The sequence below is a fragment of the Harpia harpyja genome, chromosome 1 (assembly GCF_026419915.1).
Source record: "Harpia harpyja isolate bHarHar1 chromosome 1, bHarHar1 primary haplotype, whole genome shotgun sequence".
In the NCBI taxonomy this organism is placed as follows: domain Eukaryota; kingdom Metazoa; phylum Chordata; class Aves; order Accipitriformes; family Accipitridae; genus Harpia; species Harpia harpyja.
Window position 1 is genome coordinate 76049694 of NC_068940.1, and position 25498 is coordinate 76075191.

The 25498-nt window shown below is 38.8% G+C and overlaps 1 protein-coding gene across 3 annotated transcripts in view; it reads right to left on the minus strand.

Moving 5' to 3' along the window:
• The window catches only part of BZW2 (basic leucine zipper and W2 domains 2), a 62650-nt gene that overhangs the window by 8732 nt on the left and 28420 nt on the right, over positions 1-25498 (minus strand). For all 3 annotated transcript variants that reach the window (XM_052800836.1, XM_052800814.1, XM_052800825.1), the window contains exons 3-10: positions 24256-24432; positions 22960-23063; positions 20147-20212; positions 13621-13756; positions 10029-10138; positions 7962-8132; positions 7325-7471; positions 2896-3034 (exon numbers count right to left, since the gene is read on the minus strand). In XM_052800836.1, the coding sequence (XP_052656796.1) occupies positions 2896-3034; positions 7325-7471; positions 7962-8132; positions 10029-10138; positions 13621-13756; positions 20147-20212; positions 22960-23063; positions 24256-24432 (1050 nt within the window). The remainder of the gene's footprint in view (positions 1-2895; positions 3035-7324; positions 7472-7961; positions 8133-10028; positions 10139-13620; positions 13757-20146; positions 20213-22959; positions 23064-24255; positions 24433-25498) is intronic.

Below are 25498 nucleotides of genomic sequence, written 5' to 3' on the forward strand. Positions count from 1 at the left end.
TTTTTGTTGTCCCTTACGATAGTGGCCAGATTTAGTTCTAGCTGAGCTTTCGCCTTTCTAATTTTCTCTCTGTATGATCTAACAAGATACCTGTACTCCTCCCAAGTTGCCCGCCCTTTCCTCCAGAGATGATAAACTCTCCTTTTTTTCTTAAGTCCTAGCAAAAGCTCCCCATTCAGCCAGGCCGGTCGTTTTCCTCGGCGGTTTGACTTGCGGCACATGGGAATAGCCTGGTCCTGAGCCATTAAGATTTCCCTTTTAAAGAATGTCCATCCCTCCTGGACCCCTTTGCCCTTCAGGACCGTCTCCCAAGGGACTCTCTCAACCAGTGCCTTGAAGAGGCCAAAGTTAGACCTCCGGAAGTCCATAGTGGTGGTTTTGCTGACCACCTTCTTTGCCTCACCAAGAATTGAAAATTCTATCATTTCATGGTCACTAAGGCCAAGTCGGCCTCCAACCATCACACCTCCCACCAGTCCTTCCTTGTTCGTAAACAACAGATCTAGCAAGGCTCCTCCCCTGGTTGGCTCACCCACCAGCTGTGTCAAGAAGTTATCTTCCACACACTCCAGGAACCTCCTAGATTGTTTACTCACTGCTGTGTTGTATTTCCAGCGGATGTCTGGAAAGTTAAAGTCCCCCACAAGGACAAGGGCACACGATTCTGAGACTACTGCCAGCCGCTTGTAGAACGATTCATCCGTCTCTTCAACCTGGTCAGGCGGTCTATAACAGACTCCCAGCACAATATCTGTCTTATTGGCTTTCCCTCTCATCCTCACCCATAAGCACTCCACCTTGTCATCAGAACCGTGTAGCTCTGAACAGTCAAAACGTTCCCTAACATAAAGAGCCACCCCACCACCTCTTCTACCTTGCCTATCCCTTCTGAATAGCTTGTAGCCATCCATTGCAGCACTCCAGTCATGGGAGTCATCCCACCATGTTTCCGTGATGGCAGCTAAGTCATATCTATCCTGCTGCACAATGGCTTCCAGCTCCTGCTGTTTATTGCCCATGCTGCGTGCGTTGGCATAGATGCATTTGAGCTGGGTCATTGAATCCACCCTAACATTGGCACGCTGCCCCCAGGCTCATCTCTGGTGCACCTAGTTTTATCCCTTACCCCCTTCATGTGGGAGAAACAGGAATTGGAGGACTAGCACTCCCAGAATCTTCGGTGGTTGACACAGTAGCATGTCCTTACCTAACAGACACTGTTCAACTCCAAAGCTGCCTTAAATAGATGGAGCTGATGACTTCCTTACTGCATCCAGCGCTCAGAAGGGCCCTATGGCTAGCAGCTGTAAAGTTAGGCGAGCAGTTGCTAGTAGGCAGCAGTAAGCCTGCCAAACAGGGCAGATCCAGCTTCAGCCTAAACAGGGTCAAGGAAGGGCTGGCAGCTGTGCCACCGCGTGACTGCATCAGATGGCAGAGGCAGGTGCTCCAGCACGCCTGCCCAAGATATTCCAGGCAGGAAGACGGGCATGGTGAGTATTGCACATGCTGGACATGCTGAACTCACGGCTTCCACCAACAGGCCATATGGTAGCTCCAAACACTCTTCTAGACATCACGCAAACCCTAAACAATATTGCAGCACCTGTAGTGCTGAGGCTTCTCATCCTTCCTAACAAGCCTGCCCAAGTACATCTCCAGAGTCAGAACAAGAGCATGTGGGGCGAGCAGAGTAGATGGGAACTGGGTTCTTGCAGCATGTTAAGTTTAACGTACAATTTAGTAATTTATTTTCTTTTTTGTAATAATTTGGAATGTCAGGGTTGCTCTTGCAGGCTAACGCAGTAATGAATTTACAAAAATTTTGAAGGGAATCCTACACGAGACTATTTCCGGTTTAACCATCACTTATGGTCTGAGTGCACAGCAGTTACGGCACTCATTCACCATGTCCAAAGTGAATTTTCTTTTCCAAAGAAAAGTGAATGAAGTGCTTGCTGCAGGTTGAAGTTTCAAGTTTGTCCTCAGTTATTAATAGCATTTACAAATTGCAGAATTTGAGGACAGAGGGACAAGGTGTATTGCTTTTTCATTTGATCACTGAGGCCACACTACATTGACACAAGGATGGAAGCAAATCCACATGATTCACTTACTTCTGCCTTCTGAAGCCATGAAATGATTTTAACAGACTGAACTTGTTTGCCTTGAACATGTATCTGGGCACAACAGGGTGAACAGAGATCACTATTGGGTTTCTACTCCTGCTGATTTTTCTCCTTCAACTATTTATAGCAAGAATGTCAGAACAAACTGTTTGGCACCCACCCATCACACGCAGTGCAAGACCATTAGTCTCTATGACAACCCAATCAGAATAAACTTGCAAAGGAGTCAACTTCACAATAAAAATTAAATCCCTCAAACTATGGCACCTGCAAGAAATTGGCAGGGAAAGGAAAAGGGAAAGAAGAATAAGGAAAGCTCCTTCTGGCAGGGAGGGAGTAACAAAAAAACCCAAAACCAAACCAACCCTGAAAAATCTTCCTGCCAAGAGGGTTTGCACTTTCAAGGTTTCTTAAAACCAAGCTCTCCTCTACTTTTTAAATCTGCCAGCAATTTATAGAAATGTCTTCCTAGAACTGGTTTTATGCAAGGACTAAACTGCACTTGAACAGACTGTGGATGGTGCTTGGATCCTGCTCATGCTTCTTGACTACAGGATAAATGCAACAGATAAAGAAGGGCTTGTTTCGGCTTTTCCTGCTGCCACTTGCTCCTTTGAACTATCAAAGCATAAGGTATTTCAGAGTTCAATTCCAACACAACTTTCTCATATGCAATACCCAGAGAATGTCTGTTTCCTATTACATCATAGTTGAGTGGTTGGCATAGAGAATCCATGCACAATATACAACAGTGGGTAGACACTTTTACCTTTATAAAAGAGTACCACTATCTTCTGAAAGGCTTTCATGAAGTGGATGTTGTCATAACAGTACTCCTGCACCTTCTGGAGAAGAATCAACTCTGACTGGCCTTGAGTGCTGAACACAGCAAGCAGGGGGGCATATTGCTGAAGGGAAGAGAGGGTAAAAAACAAAATGCATGTCAGTATACTGAAAATAAACAAATAAAATTTTTTAATGTATGCATCATGAATTTCATCCCTGAAAATCTGTTTCACTGAAACCTTAGATTTACTTGCTACTTGTATTTAAACACATACAATGCACATACATAAATGTCTGTGTGCTTTTGTAAGATGTGCTGCATGCTGTGAGCTAAAATTCAGTACCACTTATAGATACTGGATTTTGTAAAATCAATTTATAAAGTCCATATCTTAGAATACTGCTGTTTGTACATTTCACAAGGTAGTATGCTGCTGATTCATGAGTGATGCTTTATTGATGTTCATAACATAAGACACCCAAGGATGAAGTGCATGAAAATACAAATCTCTAGTTTCACAGAGGTTTCAGAAGTCCCAGGAAATTGAATTAAATTTAATTATTTCAGGTTAACTGTGATCAATCATCATTATTTTTTCTCATTATCACCATCAGAGTATCATGACAACCTTTGCTTTGGTAAACAGCAATGTTTTCAAAGCACAGCATTAACTACTAATGTTATTCTGACAAGACAGTAGCAGTACATTTCATTGTCTTTTCCTGGAGTTTATTAATATAATAAAAGATAAAGCAAAAACTTTTTTGTTATGCAATTTTTTTCCTCTTATTTCAGATCTTCAAATTAAAAATTACATTATGGAACCATATCCTGTTCACTCTCTCCTTAAAAACTACAGTGTTTATATCCATAGCTCTCCAACTTCCTTTCTTCTTAGCCTGTGACAAGTTCAGCTAAGACTGAAATCTTAAATTTAAGGTAATATTAAGAGCATTTTTCAGAGCTGAAGGGAAGACAAATTACCCTTGATCTTCAGAGCCCCCAGCCAAATGTACATTAAGGTTACTATTTAAATTGTTCTTGCACTGATCAGCTCGGCCTTTCTTCATCATTTTCAGCAACGCTCTCAGTTTGGCATTTTTCAGATGGATTTGCAATGGCCTCATATTGCAGAGTTCTGGTCTGTGCGACCAGGGCTGCCAATGGACGCGGCCAGGTAACAAGCCATCCATCACCAGCAGCACTGATGGACACGTTCAAAAGCACATACACTTCGGGACTTCTCTACAAGAGGCTAAATCCTGAGGTTTTTATTCAACATGATCCAAGGAAAAAAACCCATTAAAAAGCATGAAAATCAACTGAAATTTGAAAGGTTGGTCCAGAATCTCTTTTCCAAAATAATTATCAGCTATTAATTCAAAGAAAGAGCAAGAAACCACACAGCAACTGTAACAAGAGCAGCTAGGCAGGCAGACAGTATTGTTACTTTTGGAAGAAACTCCCTTACAAAGTAACTATGAGAAATTACCAGATGTAGCTAACACCAGAGGTTGAGGTTTTCCAGTTCTGGCAAGTATAGCCACATCTTTAGAAACAACGTTACTGTTTTGGTAAAAACACTGCAAAACTTGTGCAGGCTTTGGGTCGCAAGGCTCCCTCTTTTTCCCCTTTTGGCCCTTAAAGGCATGCTGCTGGTATCTAGGCAAGTTGCAGGGAGGCAGGGGAATATACATTGCAGCTCGTTTATTTAATAGCCTCAGCAGAACCCACTCCCATCCACAGGTTTGTCAAGTGCTGTGGTCTATAAGCGTTAAGTAATTTATAATAAAACCCCTATCTGTTCAGTTTAGAAGTAAGATACCTTCATCTTGCCACATCTGACTGACTCCCTTCGCATTCCCCTCTCACTCACTCCTCAACTGGTACAGTCTTACAATTATAAGTTTCACAAGTGTCTGACTAAGGAACCATAAAATTAGCTTCCTCTCACTGCTGGCTGAGCTAAGTGGCATTATTTTCCATTTGCCTCAGGTTTGGTAGCAGCAGGTCAGCAGCCGCAGTGTCATAAAGCTCACACCACAGCCTTGCCTGTGGTGCAAATTGTCTGGAGGATCCTTCCCTCCCACGGGAACCTCTTGTCTCTGCACTGGAGGTGGCCCAGGGGCTAAGCCCCCGTGTCACAGTGAGGTCACTGGGACAATGAAGAGCTTATCTTGTAAGATTCAGCGTTTAACAGCTTGCCCTGTCTCCTCCAGAGTTCAGCTCCTGCCAGTCCTGCCGCACGGATGGCACATGTGGCATTTACTGGTTCATGCCTGCCGACCACATCCATTAGGAAGCCACTCATCCAGTAAAGCTCATTAAGAACTGTAAACTAGGTCAATATTCTGTGCCTTGACATGTCTTTTCAGGGGTCTCTTGTATACAGCTTACTGAAAGAAATCTAATAAATTCAAGAGACTGGTACCCAGATGTCAAAGCTTTGGGAAGTGTGCTTTGTGAAAGTTACCCGTCAGGTACAGCCATACAAGAATAAATACCACCACCTGGCATGTCCCATGTCACGTATGTATTCATACGCATCCTGACTCACGCCACTAGGGTGAAACAAATCCATGATTGTTTCAGGGCATGTCGACACACAGGAGGGCACAGGAACTACACTCTGTGTCATGCTAACAGCATTAATCTGATTTCTGGAGTTGGCTCACACATTGGGTCAGCTGAGAGACCAAAGAGAGGAATCCAAGATCTGTCTCCACCTATCCATAGAGGAAGGTTGTGAAACAAATGCTGTTCATTTTTTAACACTGAAATGTAAAGCAGCAGCTAGCAAAGTCTAAATTTCTATTCCTACTGCTTCTGTTAAAATCTTACCTGTAAGGGCAAATAGTAAATACCCCATACAAATTTGCCCTGTTTTTAGACAGCGGATGTAGCTAGAAAGATGCCCATCTTACATAGGCAAGATACCTTACCTAATTTAGTGGGGCTACATACGTAACTGATGGCTTTGGTCAGTGAGATGCATGGACCTGAGCATCCAGTCAACAATATTTGCACAAAGCCAGCTATGTTTCTCTTTTCCCAATGTTCAAATATTCCAAAAAGTGTTTGTTAACTTGCCCTGCAGTACTAGGCAATAAATGTCAATGGATACTCTGTTACAACTCAAAGAGATATGATCAATTTTTCCATCAAAAGAACAAGAAAAACAATTTCTCTCCTCCTTCTGGAAACTATCTCATCTTTCTACTGCTATTTGGGTCGCTTGAGAAGACTTCAAGGCATTCAGTTTTACCATCAAAGACTACACAAGATCCCAAGCGGCTACATTTCTAGGATGACTGATTGGGAAACCAAATTCAGATGAAAGGACAGCAGAAGAAGGAGCTAAACCAACATGGGAACTCCAAGTATGGAGAGGCATCCAATATGAAGAAGAAAGGTATTCGATGAAGCTTAAGATTCAATTTACCATAAAGATATTCTTCTGTCTTAGGGCAAATCTTTGCAGCCCTGGCTATGAGGGAGTATTCTCTTGCTCATGGTTTACCAGCTTAAAAGGACTAATTCCGCTGGAAAGCCTCTCTGCCTCTGTTCTCAGTTCAAGTGTCCTGCACTGCACAATTCCTTTAGACTTAGATGAGGAATACCAACCACAGTAATGGCTCCGATGCCTCTGCATTGTTTTTAGGTTTGGGGTTTTCTTCCCACTTCAAAGTCATAAGAGTTTTTGTACCAACATGCAACTGTTATACTGCAATCTGTCATCACTTCGCAAACTACAGCCTGTCTTTCTATGCATTCAGTTCTCTCATCCACAAGGACAGTACCTGGATCAGAGAGTAACCACACTATACAGTGCACATGCTCTCAAGCCAGCTCCTGGCTTATTAGTTGACAAGTTGCTGAGTATCCAGCTCCCACAGTCAACATCGGCAACAACCATTTCACAGATTCTGAGCTCAGCAGTCCCACCTGGATCTAATCAGCTCTGTGTAAAGCCAGCACAGGTGCTGCCTCACCATGCTCCCAAAATTTCTTTGCTTCTGGCAAAGACATTGCAAAGGCACTTCCTGCAGGCTTACTAGTCAGGTATGAGCAGAGCTGAGTCTAAGCATTTGCTTACCATTGTCCCCAATGCAAGGAGTCTCTCAGGATCCGGTGCACTGAGAAAGCACAACACAGAGGTGCTCGGGCTATGATCGCCTCAGTTTGCTCTGGCTCTCTGCACTGTATGCCTCAGGGCATTCAATAATCTGAACTACCTCAATTTTGCATTCATTTGCCTAAAGTAGAAGGGACTATGCACAATGCTTGGTGTGCTCAGTGTCAGCCCTCAAAACTCTAAATCTCTTGGATTTAAACAGGCAAAAACTTGACAGCTGTAGAATGTATTCTGTCAATTCACAGCAGCCCTTCCCCTCTTCACCCATGCACGCACCTTTAGATGTTTGAGGGCTTGCTCTGCAACCAGCTCTTCTTTCTTGTTCCATTCCACAGCATTCATGACACAGGTCCACAGGAGACCGATCACTGCTGGCTCTGGTAGCTCATTTCTTTTCATTTCCTCTTTTACATAAAGCACTACCTGGAGCAGGAAATAAACTGCTGTCTTAAGCAACATTTCCAACCAAACAGAAATGATGCTGACTTACCAAATACTTGCAGTCATTTACAAATAACACCATGGTATGGAAGTAATAAGAAACAAAATCAGAACAAGAATAATAAAAAGGAATTATATAGCATGTTTTTATTTAGTGACATTAGTATTACTTGATCACAAATTTTGTCCTTCCCCTCCAACCTAGCAGTTAATGCAGTTAAATGAAATACATTCTCATCAAGTATAACTGAAAAAAAACCCCCAAACCCCATAGTCAGCTGCAATTGCAAATCCAGAGGATGTTTTGTTGCTTTAGTCTTAAGCACAGAGTGAACTGATGAATAAATTAATATAATTTAAAGAAAAACAGAGGAAATCTTTGAGGTGCTTATGTGTTTCTTTGTACCTACTGTTGATTTAAGTCTTTGACTATTATTATATAAACAGAAGTTGTAAATACTGCACTCTTTACCTCTTTAATTGGGCATTCCTGAGAGAGACGTTCTTGGAGCTCTTTTTGAAGTTCTTTACGAGTCCCTAGTGACTGCTGAACTCTAAGGAAATCTGAGAGCTCTTTTAGACCTGCTTCAGTAAAATATTTGGCAAAATGGTCCACATTCTGCCGGTTGGCTGGAAATAGTTCCTAAAAAGACAGGAATGCTCTCCATTAAATAAATAATCAGCTATGACTCTTGACAGAATGGAAAGAACTTTTTTTTAAGAATGAACAGTGGGAATTACCTAGTACTGCACTTAAAAAAAAAGTCAATGCTTGTATTAACACTGGGAAAGTCAACACTTCATTCACAATGTTGTGTTTCATTATAGTGGAGGGGAAAATCATGGCCAGTTACGCAAAAATCCTAACACCCTCTCCACATGAAGTGCATGTACTTATGAACAGCTGTGAGCTTAACATGTCGCTCAAAATAGTCCTCAGAGAAACTATACCTTTTCCAGATTCCAAGAGTCTTGTAGGTAAAGTACAAAGGAATAGATGGTAAAGCCATTATATGCAAAGCACATTCACCATGCCATCACAGTGCATCCACACATTTACGTCTTAAGAAAAATACACTTAGCAATACATATACGGCCCAGGCACCCTGGCCTGATGTTGCTACTCTGCTGAGCAATGATTACCACCAAAGCATCATTTAACAAAAATCACAAAATCCACTATGCACTGTTAACATTAGCTCCTGTAGGCATTTCTAATTCAAAGACACAGTCAATCTATGATTTATGAAAAGTCCAGCTATTTAGAAAAGTCAAAATAATTCTTAAAAATCGCTAAAGCAAATGCCCTGTCTTGGCAAGGATTGAATGGCATTTGCTTACCATCCAGTTCTTGGTATCTAACAATGATTTGTGGGATGGATAGCACTTTTTTTTTTTTTCTTTTTTTTTTACAAAGCAGCTAGAGACCCTCAATCTGTTTACTTACCGAAAATGAGATTAAGAGGAAACTATCATGAAGGCATCTAAGCTAGGCAACATTATCTGATACTTTATAGTTCTTTAATACAGCAGCATCATGAGAGCCAACAGCTGAAAGCTTAAGTCAGTCAAGTTTGAAATAGAAGTAAGATGCAGTTTGCTTTTTTCCCCTCTAATAAAAAGTGTTATTAGCCCATTTCCCAGCTTTATGGCAAATTATTTATGACTTGGACTCTTAAAATCAAATACAAATTGAAGAGATGAAGGGGTGTGGTAGGTTGCTTCACTTTGGAAAGATTCTTGCCTAATGATAAATTATTGAGGTAGAAACAGGAAATACTGCCGAAATTCTCCAGACAGTGCTACACATGATGTAGTGCATTTGATTGGATTATCACAGCAGCAATCTTTTTGAGGATTAAAAAAACACCTATTGATCTTCAGAAAGACACTGGGAAAGAAAGGCACATGACATTGCTGCACTTTCATATATACCGTAATTCCCTCAGGCCATTGCTACAAACTCAGAACACAGGTTTTGAGTCCAAAGGCTGAAAGCCTTCCTGCATTGCTCCTACCAGGTCTGCTGTCACCACTGCAGGACCATTTATGCTACCCAGATGGCTATTGCTAAAGAAAATTAGCTTACTGTGCTTTCGCTATACTATTTAAACACTGTTGCTTTGGAAACTTACATTCTAATCATAACTCTTTATACTTTATTTATTATTTACAAAAGTAAAACAGATTTCAAAAAAATAAAAGTCCTCACGCACAGTTGCTGGTGGTGTGTGTTTTGTTAGCAGTGGTTAGAAAAAAACCAAACATTTAAGTAATTCCCAAGCCCCCTATATACAGTCTTTCAGAAGGCATTTAACTACAGGAAAAATAGAGACAGAATGTGAAAACATGTGATATTTAATACTCCTGAACCCGTATCAATGCTACGGCAATAACTATTGCTGTGATTCAAAATATTTAAAAAATGCTAAGACAGTCTGAGGGGGAGTAACACGCTTACAACAAACTACCATCTACATTTTATTTCCTTCTCTTTCCCAAGGAGAGAAAAGGATTATTGAAAATATATTGTACTTACTAGCAATCTCTTATCAAGGTTGGCTTTTCTTAAAGCAGAGGTAACAGAATTGGCATCTTTCTCTGCCATCCATGCTTTAAAAAGCTTTACAGCGAAAGAGGCTGCAATCCCTGTTTGAGAAAAAACACAAAACATGCTTCAGCAATTTTCAACATGAATTAGAGATAGCTATAAGAATTTCAAGGTTACAAAATGGTTACAAGAATATGGAATGAAAACACATTTATGACAACAGGACCAAACACGTAGAGCTGAAATGCTCATTTTTTTCATTAATGCAGTATTAATTTTCTGAAGTATGCTAGATTGTTTGAAAATCTTTTCATTCTGTGTCAACCATCTCCATTCAATTGTTCAAAGATTTTCTTTCCAATTATTTTTCCTACCTCCCCAATTTATAGAGCAAGTCCAATGCAAAAGGAAAAAATTATGCGTTAAATCAGTTAGGAGATGAAGGCACAAAATAATAAAGGATAGTCAGGAATAAGAGCTGAAAAAGTGTATCTTCAGAGGGCTTTTTAGCAAGTCCTGGAATAGGGTGAAATAACTTTTCAACTTCAAGGTAACTGATGGTACCCCATCCTCCTAGGAGGCATTTAGTAGCTGGTAGGACCAGGCACAAATACTATTTTAAGGGGAAAAATTCCTTCCTCAAGGCACAACTTAGTATTTTGTGCATTAAATCAAACGAACTCTACCTCTGCTAGCTGTAGCTTTCCCAGGGGAGCTAAGAAACCATTAGCCCCACACCTCTTATTTCCTAGAGCAGCACCACCACAGCTCTGCTCCAGCTTCTCGGCTGCGAGTGGCAAGTGCAGGGAGCTGAAGGAAGCTGAAAGGTCTCAGAGATGGAGACCCAGCTCATCCCTGAGGCCAGCAGGCCAGTTATGCTTCTCCATGCTACTCTCATATCAACATTTACAGTGCTGTTGAGGGTGGTGACAATGATAATGGTATACTATGCTACAGCCAGTCGTTATAATTTTCTGTTTCACCTCCAAACAGTCCTGAAGCTCTGAGAGCTAGATGGGACCGACTGGGAGGAAGTAGCTTCGTCATTCTTAGCCACTTTATAGATAGATATCCATTCTTTTTATTTCTAGGATACATTGACTAAATGAGTCATCAAACAAGAACAGAAGAGATTATTCCCAGAGCAGTGTAAACTTCATTAACATTCATTACAGATCTTGACTGTTATGACAGTTTTGGCAACCTTATTTCAAGAGCTTAGTCATAAGGCACGATCCTTAGTGAAGTACTACGTGGAACCATGGATGCGCAATGCCACACCAAGACAGGCCTACAAATACTACGTTGGGCTTGTTTTACATGTTGTACAGCAGGTTCCAAGTGAAACCAGCATGACGCAGCAGTCTTAAGTACTGTAGGTTGACTAGTCAAGGCTGACAAAGCCTGGTCAACCAACAGGGAAGCTAGGCATAACTTCCACCTGTCATTTCTGAACCTGCAAACAAAGTTCAGCATATCCAACACGTGCTTATGTGTTCAATACCAAAATTGAATGGAGTGGTCTTTGTCGTCACCAAGCACTGTCCCAATACCCATGTCCTAAACCCTTTTTCAAGTTTTAGCTTAAAATGAAACAAGTTTTATGCCAGTACAAATATTAGAGGGAGGTTGTTCTAGGGCTTCACTAACCACATACGTTTTCAAACTTACTTCTAATTTACAGCCCAAGTTTATCATTGGCCAGTTCCTATACTCTATTCATGTGCTAGCGCTGTCTTTTCCTTTAAATAGTTCTTCTATTTTTCTGGGTTTTTTCCCCCCTATTTGCAGAAAGTAACTTCAGCCATTCATTTTACTGATTAACCTGTTAGCTGCTCTTTGCATTTGCACTGGTTTTTCAGCATGGGTGACAAGAAGGGTACACTTAACCCTGATGAGGTTCCACCACTGCCTAGACCTTTCTCTGTCTCTGCTAGAAATACATCAGCCATCCCCAAAAGACATTTTTTTTCCATCTATACATCACCGTAAAAGTAATGACAACACTGAAAAAGGGTAATCTTAAAGTAAGGTATTTGCCCTCTAACTTGACAGATCTCCTGTCCGCACAATCTACCCTTATCTCACTTTCAGCCAATTCTTTGCCAATGCTACAATTCAATACAAACATGCGGATCAACAACTCCCTCAGGCCACCTAATTGTTTCCTCAGGTATTTTAACCTCACCTGCCTGCAGCATTGTTTTTTGTAAATCAAAGAAAGTATCAAGCTTATTCTTATATGATCTACCTGTTTTAAGCCTTGCTCTTTTTCCTGTTTTGCAATTACCTTCACATCTTTAATTATTCTTCCATAAAAGATCTATTCCAGAACACTGATTGAACAACCATTTCCCCAAATGTTGATACAGGTACACTTTTAATATATATAAACCAAGAACCAAAAGTATATGTAAGCTCCTGACAAAAGCTTAGGGCTCCTAGAAACAAAAGTTCATAATGCAAGTGGAACTTGTTCTAGAATTTGTACATAACAATTGTATTCCTAAAGTGTTAAACTTAAAATATAACAAATTACTTGAGTTTTAAAAATTTGAGTTTTCAGATGCCTTTTGTCTTCCCATAACTAGAAACAGACTTTGATTTAAACACATTTCAGGCAATCACCCTAAGACATGGATTAGTGCTTTTGTTTGAATTTTCTCCTAGTTTAATTCTGATTCCGAAAGCTGTGGGTGATAACAGAGCAAAGCTGCAGCTGTGGCTTTTCTTTCTGCAGCATTTAGAAAACAAATCTAATGTTTAGCATGCTGCAAATGAGAACATGAAGTTAGAATACTTTTTTTTTTTTAATGAAAGTTAGAATACTTTTTAGCTAAAATATAAGTCTTTAACAAAACCAAAAAGATTTCATGAAAACTGTTCAACACTGACAGTGCATTTGCAATTATTCCAGGTAGTCAGTAACTGGCAGAGAAAGACATTGTTGAGCAAGCATTTGGAAAATCAGGACTCCAAGTAGATGGCTATAAATAAATAAATAAATACCCTTAAAAAAAGAGAAAAAAAGTAATCTCAAAAAGGCATTCTACCCTAAGACTGAAAGAACAGTTACTCACCATATGGTAAATACAAGTCCATGGGAAAGTGTAACAATCACTGATCACTACTGGTATGAAGGCAGAATGAGGGTTTGAATTTTTTTTTTCTTCTGCAATATCCAGTTGGCCTGCATGTGCTCTCTGTCTTACTTTACACTCACATGCACGAGATACTGGCAACACTTGAAAAAATGCTAGTAGACATGTCTCAGGAATAGATGCTATACTTCACACTTTTATAGTATCGCAACGCTACAATTTGCACACATGTATAACTTCCAAAAAAACCATAAATCCTTTGGAATTTGTTTTTGCTTTTTGTTGCTTTTTTCCTATGTTTGACTGCCCTTTTATTAGATTTCATGAAGTATGTTGGCCATTGCTGTCTGTATATGCTTCTGCTTTAAAATACTGATTTCTGTTGTACAGTTACAGGCTTTCAGCATATAAAATATATTGCAATAAAATACATCTCCTATTAAAACTAATGTAAGAAAAAAGATCACATAGAAACTTACCTTCTTTGACTATATTGTCAGTGAAGAGGCTTGTTAAAATTGTAGCAGGAAGAGTCCCGTTGGCTAACAGGATGCCAGAAAGCATTGCCAGCTTTGTCTGTTCTGTCTCAGTAAAGGCTTTAAGAAACAGCAGAAGCTGTGGGTCAGACAAGAAAGGAAAAAAAAAAAAAAAAAAAAGATATATTTGAGCCAGACAATGGTAACAGGTAGAGACGAATATTAGAAGACATTTTTAATTTCTTATTTCTGAAGAAGTCCTATTCTAATTAATAGCAAATACGTCAAAATCTGTCCTGAAGCATGGCAGTGACATTTCACTGATTGCTTATAATTTCACTTTCCATAAGGACACAAGCGTGTGGAGTATGGCCTTACTCAGGGAGACAGGGCTTGTCTTCTCCAAATATATGTATATATGTGTGAAAATAAAAGTGCTTGTTAAAGGCTTGAGACCCACAGAAATTTTAGGATCACAGACTTGCTGATTTCAACAGGCTGACAGGAGCCTGCTCATTCACATCTTCTGAGTTCAGACTAAGCCCCACGCAGTTGCTGTTCATTTTCTAGCTTACAAAAACTATCACTCATGCAAACAATAAAAGGATGAGAAAGCTTCCTGTTTTCCTTTTGCGGAAGGGAACACAGCACAATTACAACAGATTTTCTGTTGGCTAAAATAATATATTTCAAGTTCAGACATTTTTGATAAAGCTGACAAAGGACAGACAGGAACAGAAGCTGCTTTAAGACCTCACCATTCCCACTACTAACTACAAGAGGAAACAAACAGCTTAAGAAAAAATTACAGATCTCACCATCTTAAGTACTAGTTGATCTGAACTACATATTTACCTCTTAGAAGTCTAAAAATGGCAATTAAGTCTATTTTAAATATCTTAATTTCGTATGTTAAAATGAATGACTTGAAAGCATATTGAAGTAGTACATTACACCTCTTTACACCAGGAAAAAAGTGCAAAATGAGATTTTGTCAATAGCATTACTGTTAATAATGTTTTTTTAACGTTAGCAATCACAATAGGGGTGATGGGAAAAAGGAGGCTAAACAGCAAAGGGCAGCTTCATTCATTGCAAAAAGCTGGTGATTCCATCAGAAGCTAGCTTACAAATTTACCATCACTGAAAAAAAAAAAAAAAGAAAAAGAAAAAAAGAAGAAAAAAAAGAGAGAGAAAAAAAAGACTGCAGACATCCAATGCTGGAGTTAAAAAGGAATTCTCATTTACTTCTTCAGCTACCAGCACTTTACTCAGCTACCTTCTGCTGTCATGACTCCCTTTTTCCTTCTCTGAATGAGCAATAGATGCAATTAAAGCAGAACAGCTCATTCTGATGGAAAATTCCCACCCCATTTCCAAATTAAGGGTATTTCTTAATTACCAAATCTTACCCATACAAAGGGACAGAATATCACACATGTCCCTGTGGTTGTTTGTTACCATGGACAGTGAGAGCTCTTCTCCAAGATATCTAAACAGCTCATCATTAACTGTAAAGCTTTCCAGATGTAGTAATATTTTAAAAATCCAGATAACTAAGTCATTAAAATTCATGCAGTATTTTATGAATAACTCTGCTCTGTATCAGTGAATAGAACTGAAAAAAACTCATTTATACAGTAGTACTTACATAACATCAGCTTTAAATTACAGCTTACACAGGCCTGAATGATTCAACCACAAACAAACCATTTGGGATTTTTTTAGTGGGCTTCAGCCAAATGATTGCAACATGCAGTTCTAGCTTAAAAGAAAAATTATGAAACTATAAAGTCTCAAGGTGTAATTTTGTTTCAACAAACTGTGACTCACAACCAAAAAATGTATGAAAATTTGGGATGCAGATGAATGGAATTATTATTTCTAAACATACGGATGAGAAACAAATGGCGTGCTGTATTTCCAAATGCAGCAATTAACTGGTGTATATATAATGGTGCAGGTAAAGGAACTCCGGGGCCACATTTAATGGGAAAACTGAAAACATTTTTACAGAATTTCAATATAAGCCTAGTGTAAAACGGAGGCCTGGGGATTTAAACCTTTCTTTATACAAGCTTTATCAACAATACTGTACCAAAATGAGATTTGCACAAGAAAAAATTTGAAATTAGACCTTTTGCTCTTCACTGCAAGTACCGAGACTGAGACTGTTAACAAAGACGAAACAGCTTTAGATTTCTGTGTGGCCTACTTAATTCTTTTTCCTTCTGCTCCCATACAAGCAACAGATGAGGAGTTTGATTAGAAAGTGGTCACACTGACTACTGTAACATGGTCAACCAGGTTTTGACATACTTCTGAGCTGTAACTTCCATTGGGTTTTGTCAGTAATGAGTAGATCGTGAGCAGTTATAATCATTCACGTCAGATTTGAGTCATGAAAGCAACAACAGCAGGAAATCCAGCTGCAAAGCCAGAGTTATGCAGTCCAAGGTAGAGAAGGATTCTAAAACAAGGACATCCAAATATTTATCAACTCTAGTTTTGAGAAATCTGTATTTGTTCAAATGTTTTGGAAGGTCTGAAATCATGTATCTATGAAGTTCACAGACTCATCCTCTTCCCTTTCCCTTGAAACATGCTTCTTGCAAGTCTCTCAGCTTGAATCTGAATTATGGTGTTCTTGAACTGTACCCCACTGCAGTATGTTTTGAGCAGGAACCTCATCTTCTACACGTCTCACTACTTAAAGTACTGTTGATGCTACTAGCATAATTTTTATTTTACTCATATTTTTGAAAAGCAGCTCAAATAAACTTATACATGTCATTTTCTGCTGTTCAAGGATATTATTCTATACTTTCAAGCAATTGTGAAACATAGTCTAATTTAGGGGGAGACTGGGTGATAGGAAGAATTAAAACCTTTAATAAACCCTCTTAAAAACAAATCAAAAAGAACAAACATTCAGTTCAAAGCTGTTGTTTCAGATTTTTATTGCTGATTATTTGCTCTTCTTTTACCATCATGATTACAAACCTCAGCAGGGAAGTCACAAAATGTCCAAGTCACTTCAGAATAGTACCAAACCACCCACAGAAAGTTCTCCAAGCTGATGCTTCCCTGCTGTTAGCCAAGCACTGGCATTACTGCTTTTGTTACAGATACAGACCAATTCCAGGCATAAAATGCACAGTTCTGGCTCACAATTTTGTATTTCTATCACAGCTATAAGAACTCCCACCTATTTAAGTGGGAGTTCAGAATGCCTAATAAGCACAAGACCAGACCTAATGTGCTGTTCCATGCTATTTTTGTCTTTAAAGAAAAAGTCTTTTAGGCACAAATTCTGGGTGGAAAAGATACTCACAAGTAAAGACAGGAATGCAACATTAAAAAGCATACAAGAAAAACAAGTGCTTCTGCTCTCCTCTTGAGATCTGGAAACCTTAACAGCAAAAATTAGGGAATTTTATCCACACAGGGAGTGTGGTGTCTTTTTATATCTTCATTATCTGAAATGGTCTGTTGCTTTAGCATCTGACAGTTTGTCACATCTGTAGACAGCACTGAATTATCAGCAATGGAACAGGCAGCTAACATTAACAACAGATACCCGCTGACTGATTCTTGCCTTTTATTTAGTTGACTTAAAGCATCTCTGTTTACTCCCCATTTGATCTCAGAATGTTAGTCTCCTCTTATTTCATAATTCCCAGCTTGATTTGGGGTTCTTTCATCAGGAAAATTGGAACACGAACAAAGGACCTCATAACATATCCCAGTACTTCAGACATCCTCATACGACTCAGTAATATTTACCACTGTTAAGACCAAAAATACACTTACTTTATCCCAATTTTGATAATTAAAAAAACCTACATAGAATGCTACTTAAACATGCAAACACACTATATAGACAGCTAATATTGCATTCTTCATCCACTGACCTGAACAGAAATACATATGTAAGAAAGATGAACACAAAGTTGGAACTGAGAATTTTGCTGAAATTATTGCAAAATGTTGTCATAGGTCTATGCCAGTATAGTGGGCAGTGCTCATATGAACTTAAACTGCTTATATCAAAAAACAGCAGGTGAACAATGCACTTAAACATCTTTGTCTTCTGTTAAATTGCTTGCACAAAATAATGTAGATGTAAAACTTTAGATGTATGGTTTGCTTATGTCACTAGAAGAAAGAATAACTGGCAATTTTGGTGGGAGAGTTAAGAAATAAAACATTTGAAAGCTAGAAGCAGACGAAAAAGGGAAAGGTGTTGGGAAATAATGAAGTCCTAATGACAAAGTTATGAACTAGAAGACATAAAGCAAGTACTTGTACAAATACTGCCATTTAAGACAATCCCTCTTGAAAGAGAAGTCCCACTGACACCATCTGGTTCTTTAGAGTGAAACTGCTGGTATTGCCTTGGTTTTCTTAGCACGACTTTTTCTGTGAGAAGAGCTAATTTTCCCCAAGTGCTCTAGCTGCCTAATGAATCTGCCAGAAAAATCACTTCCATTGCTGGGACAGTGACACGTGAAACAACATCAAGGAGTCGCTCTCTTGCTTTTCTAACCACCGACTAACTGCAGTAGTCTTTGAACTACTAAATCTTTCATAAAAACCTAGAAATACTAATGCATCTATCGTCTGACCCTCTATCAGCAGCTACTCTCATACAAGTTACTGCACACAGGGATAAAAGCATTAAATAGTTAAAAACCCAGCAGCCTCATCAGCTAGAAGACAGTCACTTGGTGGGTTCACACAAGCAAGGGGAGGGAGAAGGTAAGCAAAAGGCATCTATGAATAGTCCTCAAGGGTTTTAAGGCAATGACAGTGCAGGTGCAATACACAGGCCCAAACACCTTCACAACCACCTTCCTAGTTTCTAATTCTCAGAAAAACTGCATTAAATGAGGAAGAGAGCGCACCTGGCACCCATACCAAAAGGCCAGGTCCCCAGGAGCCACACCAAGATTTGCACCAGCGCTAAGGGTGGCAATAGAAGGGTAGTTGGAAAAATCTCCCCTCAACCTAGGACCACTATGCAAAACTAATCTCGTGATTTGTCATAAAAGATGCAATCTGACACTGAAAACTATACAAAAAGCATGTACATAAACAACTGAGATTTGCAGTCTGCAAGGTGAACAAGCCCACTCTCACCCCACACTGCCATGGCTAGGATGCTTCCAATGACTTTAAATGAGTAGCATGACTCCAGTCACACTGTACCTCAAATTACTGCTTTCTATCAAGCTAATGTATGGCTAAACTTCACATCAGAGGCACTTGTTCCTCAGCTGAAGGGTTAAATTACTATATATTAACCATAGTCTCATTTTGTCACTAAGTGTGCAAAGTGAATTCTTAGAGACTTAGAGGATTCAAAATAAAGCAAGTTACAGAAGAGAGAGGAGGCGGCTTGAATTGACATGGCATTTGCTCAATATGCTGAACACTCTTTGAAACTTGAATGCTATGAGTCAGCGCTTCTCATGTCAATGATTATAGTAATTAACAGCGAGAACATTAGATTTGTGTGGGGATAGAGGTAAATTTAGGTCTTTACAATGAGGTATTGAGCAATCAGCATCAGTTAATAGGCATGCTGGCCACAAGTGCAAAAATAATTTCCTATATGAGCAAGAATGTATAAATCAGAGCCAAATTTATTCAGCCACAAGAGGTGGTGGTGAAGCATCATACTCCAGACTTACCCTCATTTGACCCTTGGAGCAATCTTTCTAATGTTTAAATAATATGGAAACACACTTTTACTTTTAACAAACATGGTATTTTAGTCACAGGACAGGTTTTGCCATTATCAGCATGCCTGTTAACTTACAGCACAGCACAGTGTTTATTACTTATTCAGGCCATTAGAAAAAGATATTTACATCTGTTACTAGGAACTCAAAATAGACAAAATAAATCAGTATTTTGTTTTTCAAAAATTTCTACCCAGTTTTCTCCTGTGTCCTTAGAATTCAGTATCACAAAGCAAAATAGTATCCACAAATATCCACTACAGTCTAACAGGCAAATCCTGAGCACTCCGCCAGTGGTGATGACTTTCTCTTGCACGTATCTATGGCCTCAAATACAAAAACTTGTGGTTAGGATTCATTCCACAATGCAAGAGTAGTTTAATACTCATACATCAAGTGACATTCTGCACAGCAGATTTGCATTTATTCTATGGAAAAAACACAGAGAGCTGTTCTATTAGCAGGGTAGTAACACCACCTCTCATTAAGAACTACTCCCCAAAGCATATCAAAGTTCTGCACAAAAAAGCCTGGGACAGAAGGCAAGTTTGGCCAAAGAAACCAAAGGAAGCATTAATTCAGAATTATGCTACATCAAGTGCTGCCAGCAGTATTCCCAAAGAGCTAGATTTGCAGACTAAAGCTGCCACCTGTAGGTTCCATCCTCTTTTCCAGTAGAGCTAAATAAAATACGTAACAGCACCACATTTATACATATACAATTATATTAGACATAGGCTAAAAAATATTAATGCTCAAGAGGAGACTGCCACCAACGTTACCTTTTTGATTTCGTCTTCAAATGCCTTCTCCAGATATTTGTATCTCCTGATAAGTTTATTGAAGACCTAAAGATAAACACAGATTAACTTAAAAAATGTAACAATTGCAGCCATCCTTCTTTACAAAAAAGGCAAAGGGAAACAAGACTGCTACTACTGAATCCATAAAAAATATCTTTGACTAATCCATGATAAGACAATTTTTTCTTTTTATTATCTCCACAGCAGGAAATAAAAAGTAGGAAGCACTGATGGCTTCTCACACTCTAATATTCCACTGCACAGTTTTCCTTTAGACATTGTTTCCAGAAAATAAGCAGCCAGCAGAATGATATTTCTGCAGTTATCTGTTGTGTTTTCTGCCTCATGGCAGACCATGAAACACCCTTCTCTATTAGTCTGTTCACAAGTGGAAAAATACAAGTTTTGCAATTCTTGCTTCATAGTGCAATGTTTGAATCAGAGAATTTACTGCAGTTTGAGTCGTCTTTTTCATATTTCTCAAAATTTTATTCCTACTCTACTTTTCACCCTATCCATAGATAAAAGCAGGGGAAAGGAGGAGAAGAAGGAGGTTGACTCCGCACCCTTCCCCTGGTAATGCAGCTCTCTGGGGACGTTGTCAGGTGTAAGCCGATGGAGTGAGGCAGTCAGGTAGCACTGCTGGGCATCTTCAGTAGATGCAGGATCTTTGTCAAATCCACTAACAGGAATGCTTACAAAACACACTACTGCCAGGGAAAGAGAAAGAACATTTGACAAGCTTTTACAACAAGTTATGTTCTTGGAAACACTTGTTCTCCAGTTTTCACCATTTGTTTCCCATCATGTGACCACAGATTATGAAAGCAGAAGCAGCACAGGTGCAGGGTGCATTCAGATGGAAGAAGGAAGAGATAAGAAATTAAATAAACAAGTCACTGCTCTCACTACTGTACAAAGGGCACTGTCACAGGTAAAAAGGTTTATATGGGGAACAAATGACATTATTGTCAGGCTGGATGGTGGTGGGGAGAGAAATTAAGTTTAGAAAGTTTCAATTCACTTTTCAGAGAACATAAACTACACCCAAACACCCTAAATGGTAGTATTTTGACTTAGAACAAGTGAAAAAACAAATTGTGGCCACGCTGAGAGGCAGACACACACAGAATTCTAATAAAATAAGGTGTAAAATAAGGTCTAAGATGAAAATGTAAGCTAGCATCTTGTTCATATTTCCAAACAAAATTTTGTATATTTTTGTAAGTCCCTGTAAATGACAGAAGTACACTTCATAAGCAAATAATCTGCTAAAATATCAACACTAGCTTTAGCCTTTTTTCTTGAAGACTTTTCACTCTTTCAATTGTTTCCATGACTAAAACCACAAAAATAGCCACACTACTGGTTCATTTGGGAGTCAAAGTTAAAAGATTACCTAGAAGATAAGGAAGCTCTAAACACTATTTTAGCCTAACTCCACTTTTTCATAATACAGTAAGTGCTCTATTTCCCATTATGCATGAAAGAAACTGGCGAGGTCTATAAAAGGATACATCTCTTCAGGCATTAACTACAAAATCTTGACTTATTTTCGTGGCTTTTGGTTTGAAATACAGAGAATACATTGAAAATTCTACTGCTTCAAATCCTGAAGCTTTCATTTCCATTTTCCAACATGCAACCTTTACTTTAAAGTTAAATTTCTCCTTGGAGGACTGGTACTGCCAATTCTTATTATCAAACCAGTAAAATATTAAAATTCAAGATGACAGAATCAATGCTTTTACCAATAACAGAGATTTTCCTTAAGTAGAATACCCTGTTTTTAAGAGATAATAAAGCTGATACACAAGATATATTGACTTCCTTTCCAGAAATAAGTATATTTCACTTCTTCAGATTATCAAAGATGTGTTTTTAAAGGAGCTTTCTGCTATTTAGCAAACATTTGTTACTGATGCAGACTCTGATCCCAGCACCCTTTAAATCAACCATGCACCTTGTCAGCAACTGACCACCCTCAACACCTTAGCAGGGACAGTGACTTCTGTGCTTTCGCTTACTGTCTCCAGCATCCCAATAATAAGTAGTTATTTAAAAAGATAAATATGTTACTTAATTAACAACAGACTTTTGACATATGGGAGTTTCAATGGTATTGCATTTTTATGCAATCCTACTTGTATCCAGAATTGCATGGTGGCTTTGAACTTTCAATAGAATTCTTATTGTATTTTCTCATATAATTATTATCTTCCATTAAGGAGTTACACAATGTTAGCTTCTCTTCAATAATGTTTTAGGCTTCATTGCTTTTTTCTGTTAATTTCACATAGGCCTATTTGTGCAAGCCTTATTCCTGAAAAAAGAAATTATATATCACATATGTAGGAGAAATTAAACCTCTTGGACTATATGCCCAATTCCTAGCTAGTTACACAACTAAAGGTTAGAGGCATGAGCTTTATATTTTTTGTCATTCATATACTTCATGTGTTTCTAAAAACATGTTCATACAAATCTTTCAGGCTGCATAGAGAAAAGGTCAACAAAAAATAAGGATGGTGTCTAAAAATATGCTGAACCAACAGCAGACTGAAATAAGTAAGACTGCTTTCTGTAAAAGAAAGCATTGCCAGCTGTGATCAGATTATCTTAGATATCCTATTTTCTTACCTGAAATTTATAGGTTAGGGCAGATTACTGGTTAACTGGAATTTCAACTGTCCTTAACTAGCCTATTGCAGCCTAGACAGTCTGCACATGTTCCACTGTAATCCCTTTTGATACACAAATGGAAAACAGTAATCAACCACGCCTTTACTGACCTGAGCGTAATTTCGAATGGCATCATGATCTTCATCTGCAAAAAATACACAGTGGTTGGTCATCTTGGTCTTGTCATTGTCATCTATGCGTGTGCCTCCAGGAGCTAAAAGAAAGAGGAAAAAAAAAAAAAGAAAAAAAAAAAGGAAGAAACAATTTCTCACTTTAGAGAATGTTCTATAATTATAAGATTTATTAAGTCTAATAAGTCTTATTTTAGTATCACTGAGGCAAAAGGCAAGGGTTAGCTAGCAGGGGAGAAGGGGTAACAGAGAAAGACGGAGCTTTGCGAGGCTGTGGTGGCAACTGTCAGAAGGGACAGCTGGCTGATATGCTGCACCTTAGATCACACAGACCTCACAGGACTGAGAGATTCAGTTCACACTAAGGAATCTTAACTGGTTTTGAGAGCACTGAGTGTGATCAAATAAATATGGGTAGGAGCATAACCCTTGCGCATATTTTAACTACTACTTTAAACACCACAATAACATAAATCCTTTCCAAAGAGAAAAGTATTAGCACTCTGTTACTAATTTGAGGACTTGGAACATCCTCCTAACCCCTTCTAATGCTTACCAGGCCCACATAAATGTTCAAAACACTGCTGCAAAAGCTTTCTCCTGGCTTATTTTGTTGAGAACTTTTTTCCTAGATATTTCCACTGGCTTTTGTTTCCTGCATTACCTCAAGTCTTAGAGAAACATCTTTTCTTCCTACATGCCAAAGAGCAGGAAGCAGAAATCAAACCAATGTGACCAGTAAAAAGGGTCAACTTATTCAAAACACAGAGGAAGGTGAAAGGCGTGTTTTTGCCCAAGCTGCCACTGATACCTGGAGGAAATGCCCCATGAACATCCACAAAGCATTCCTCATTATCCTTCACTTCTCCTCTTTGCTAGCCTTTGTTGCAATGTCTACAAAGCAAGCTTTGCAACAGCTAATGACCTGGAGTGCTGTATTACACTTTTTTATGCTAATAAATTCCTCTGTTTCCCCTAGTTAGCATCTCTCATTTTCTTTGCGGTTGCATTTATATGCTGTTTCAGCTCAGACTGAAGGCTTCTTAGAGCAGCATCCGTTTTTTGTAATATTTGCAGAATGCCTCACACAATCAAGTGCCTAGATATTACTACACTACAAACAATAAACAGTGCTATGATATGAGATGCAACAAGTATCTAGATAAGGAAAATTGTAATACAGTTTATAATTTCCATTTTGCAAAGGAAAAAATAGCATCTTAAAAGAAGCAAGGCTGATCATCAAAATTCTGGATCAGGTACACTGCAGGTTACCTAGCATGCTGCCAGCTACCAAAATATCAAAGAGTGTGTCGGCATAGCGGCGATAATCAAGACGTGAGCCTGTTGCATCCAGAAACTTGGCTATAGCCTCCAGGTCACTCCCAGCTTCATTGAGGCCTTGGACAATTGTATCCCTGAAGACTGTGGGTTCAAATTTCTCCTTTTCATCTAGAACGGAGATAAATAAGGAAAAGGAGAGAGAGTCAGTTTTTAAACTTTCTGTTAAAATCCTGTATCAGCCAGCAATTGAAACAACCATGGCACCTAAACATATTCTTCCCATTGTGGTCAACACACTGAAAGTTTATTTGTTTGGCTTTTATTACCCCTGGAAATTTTGCAGTGTTTACCCTCACTTCCCTCTCCTCCTCATCCCCCAAACACCAAAAGACACAGAAACATATGGGAATAAATAAAGAGGAGGAAAAGCAACTGTTGAAATTGTTTTCAAATTTCATACTCTTACTTCTCTTGTTGAAGATATTATTGAATCTGTGTATCATTATACATTGTTAAATCTGATAGCAGAGTAAAGGGAATGTCAGTTATGTGTACGTAATCTCACTGTAGGAACACTCAATTTTTCATTTCTTGATATTTTTCTTTAAAGAACTATGGTCACATATCTAAAATGTTTTCAAAAAGACAAGTCTTCAGGAAAGGATAAGATCACGGTATTAATAAAAATAGTTTTTGCATAAACATTTAGGACCAGGCAACATCGTGTAACCAAGAATTTTATCTTTCATATTCACAGACCTAAGCAGCACTAGGAACACGGAAAAGCAGTGCTCACATTGCATTTTCTACAGCTGTCCCTGGTTGAACTCAATTAAGGTACAGTCTGACCCCCAGACAACATCCCTATCTATGTCAAGGCCATTAGCCACAACAGATGTAACTGCAACCTCCATATAAAGCTAGGTAGATTTACCCATACCTCCTGCTGCTTCTTCTTGCAGGCTGTTAACAGCTTACCACAGACACTTGAAGCTTCTTAACAAAACAAGTCCTGGCTTTGTATAAGGGCAAATACAAAATGCTTGTTAGCGTCAAAATAACTCTGAACTTCAGAAACAGAACTGTGAGCTGTTCTGTGGCACTCAAAAAGCAAAGCTAGTTTGTTATCACCTGCTGACACAAATGTTGATACAAGTTCTTAAAAACCTGCACATATTATATCAAGAGGATAAATCTGGAGATTTTTAGTTACCAACATGAATGAGGACTGGTA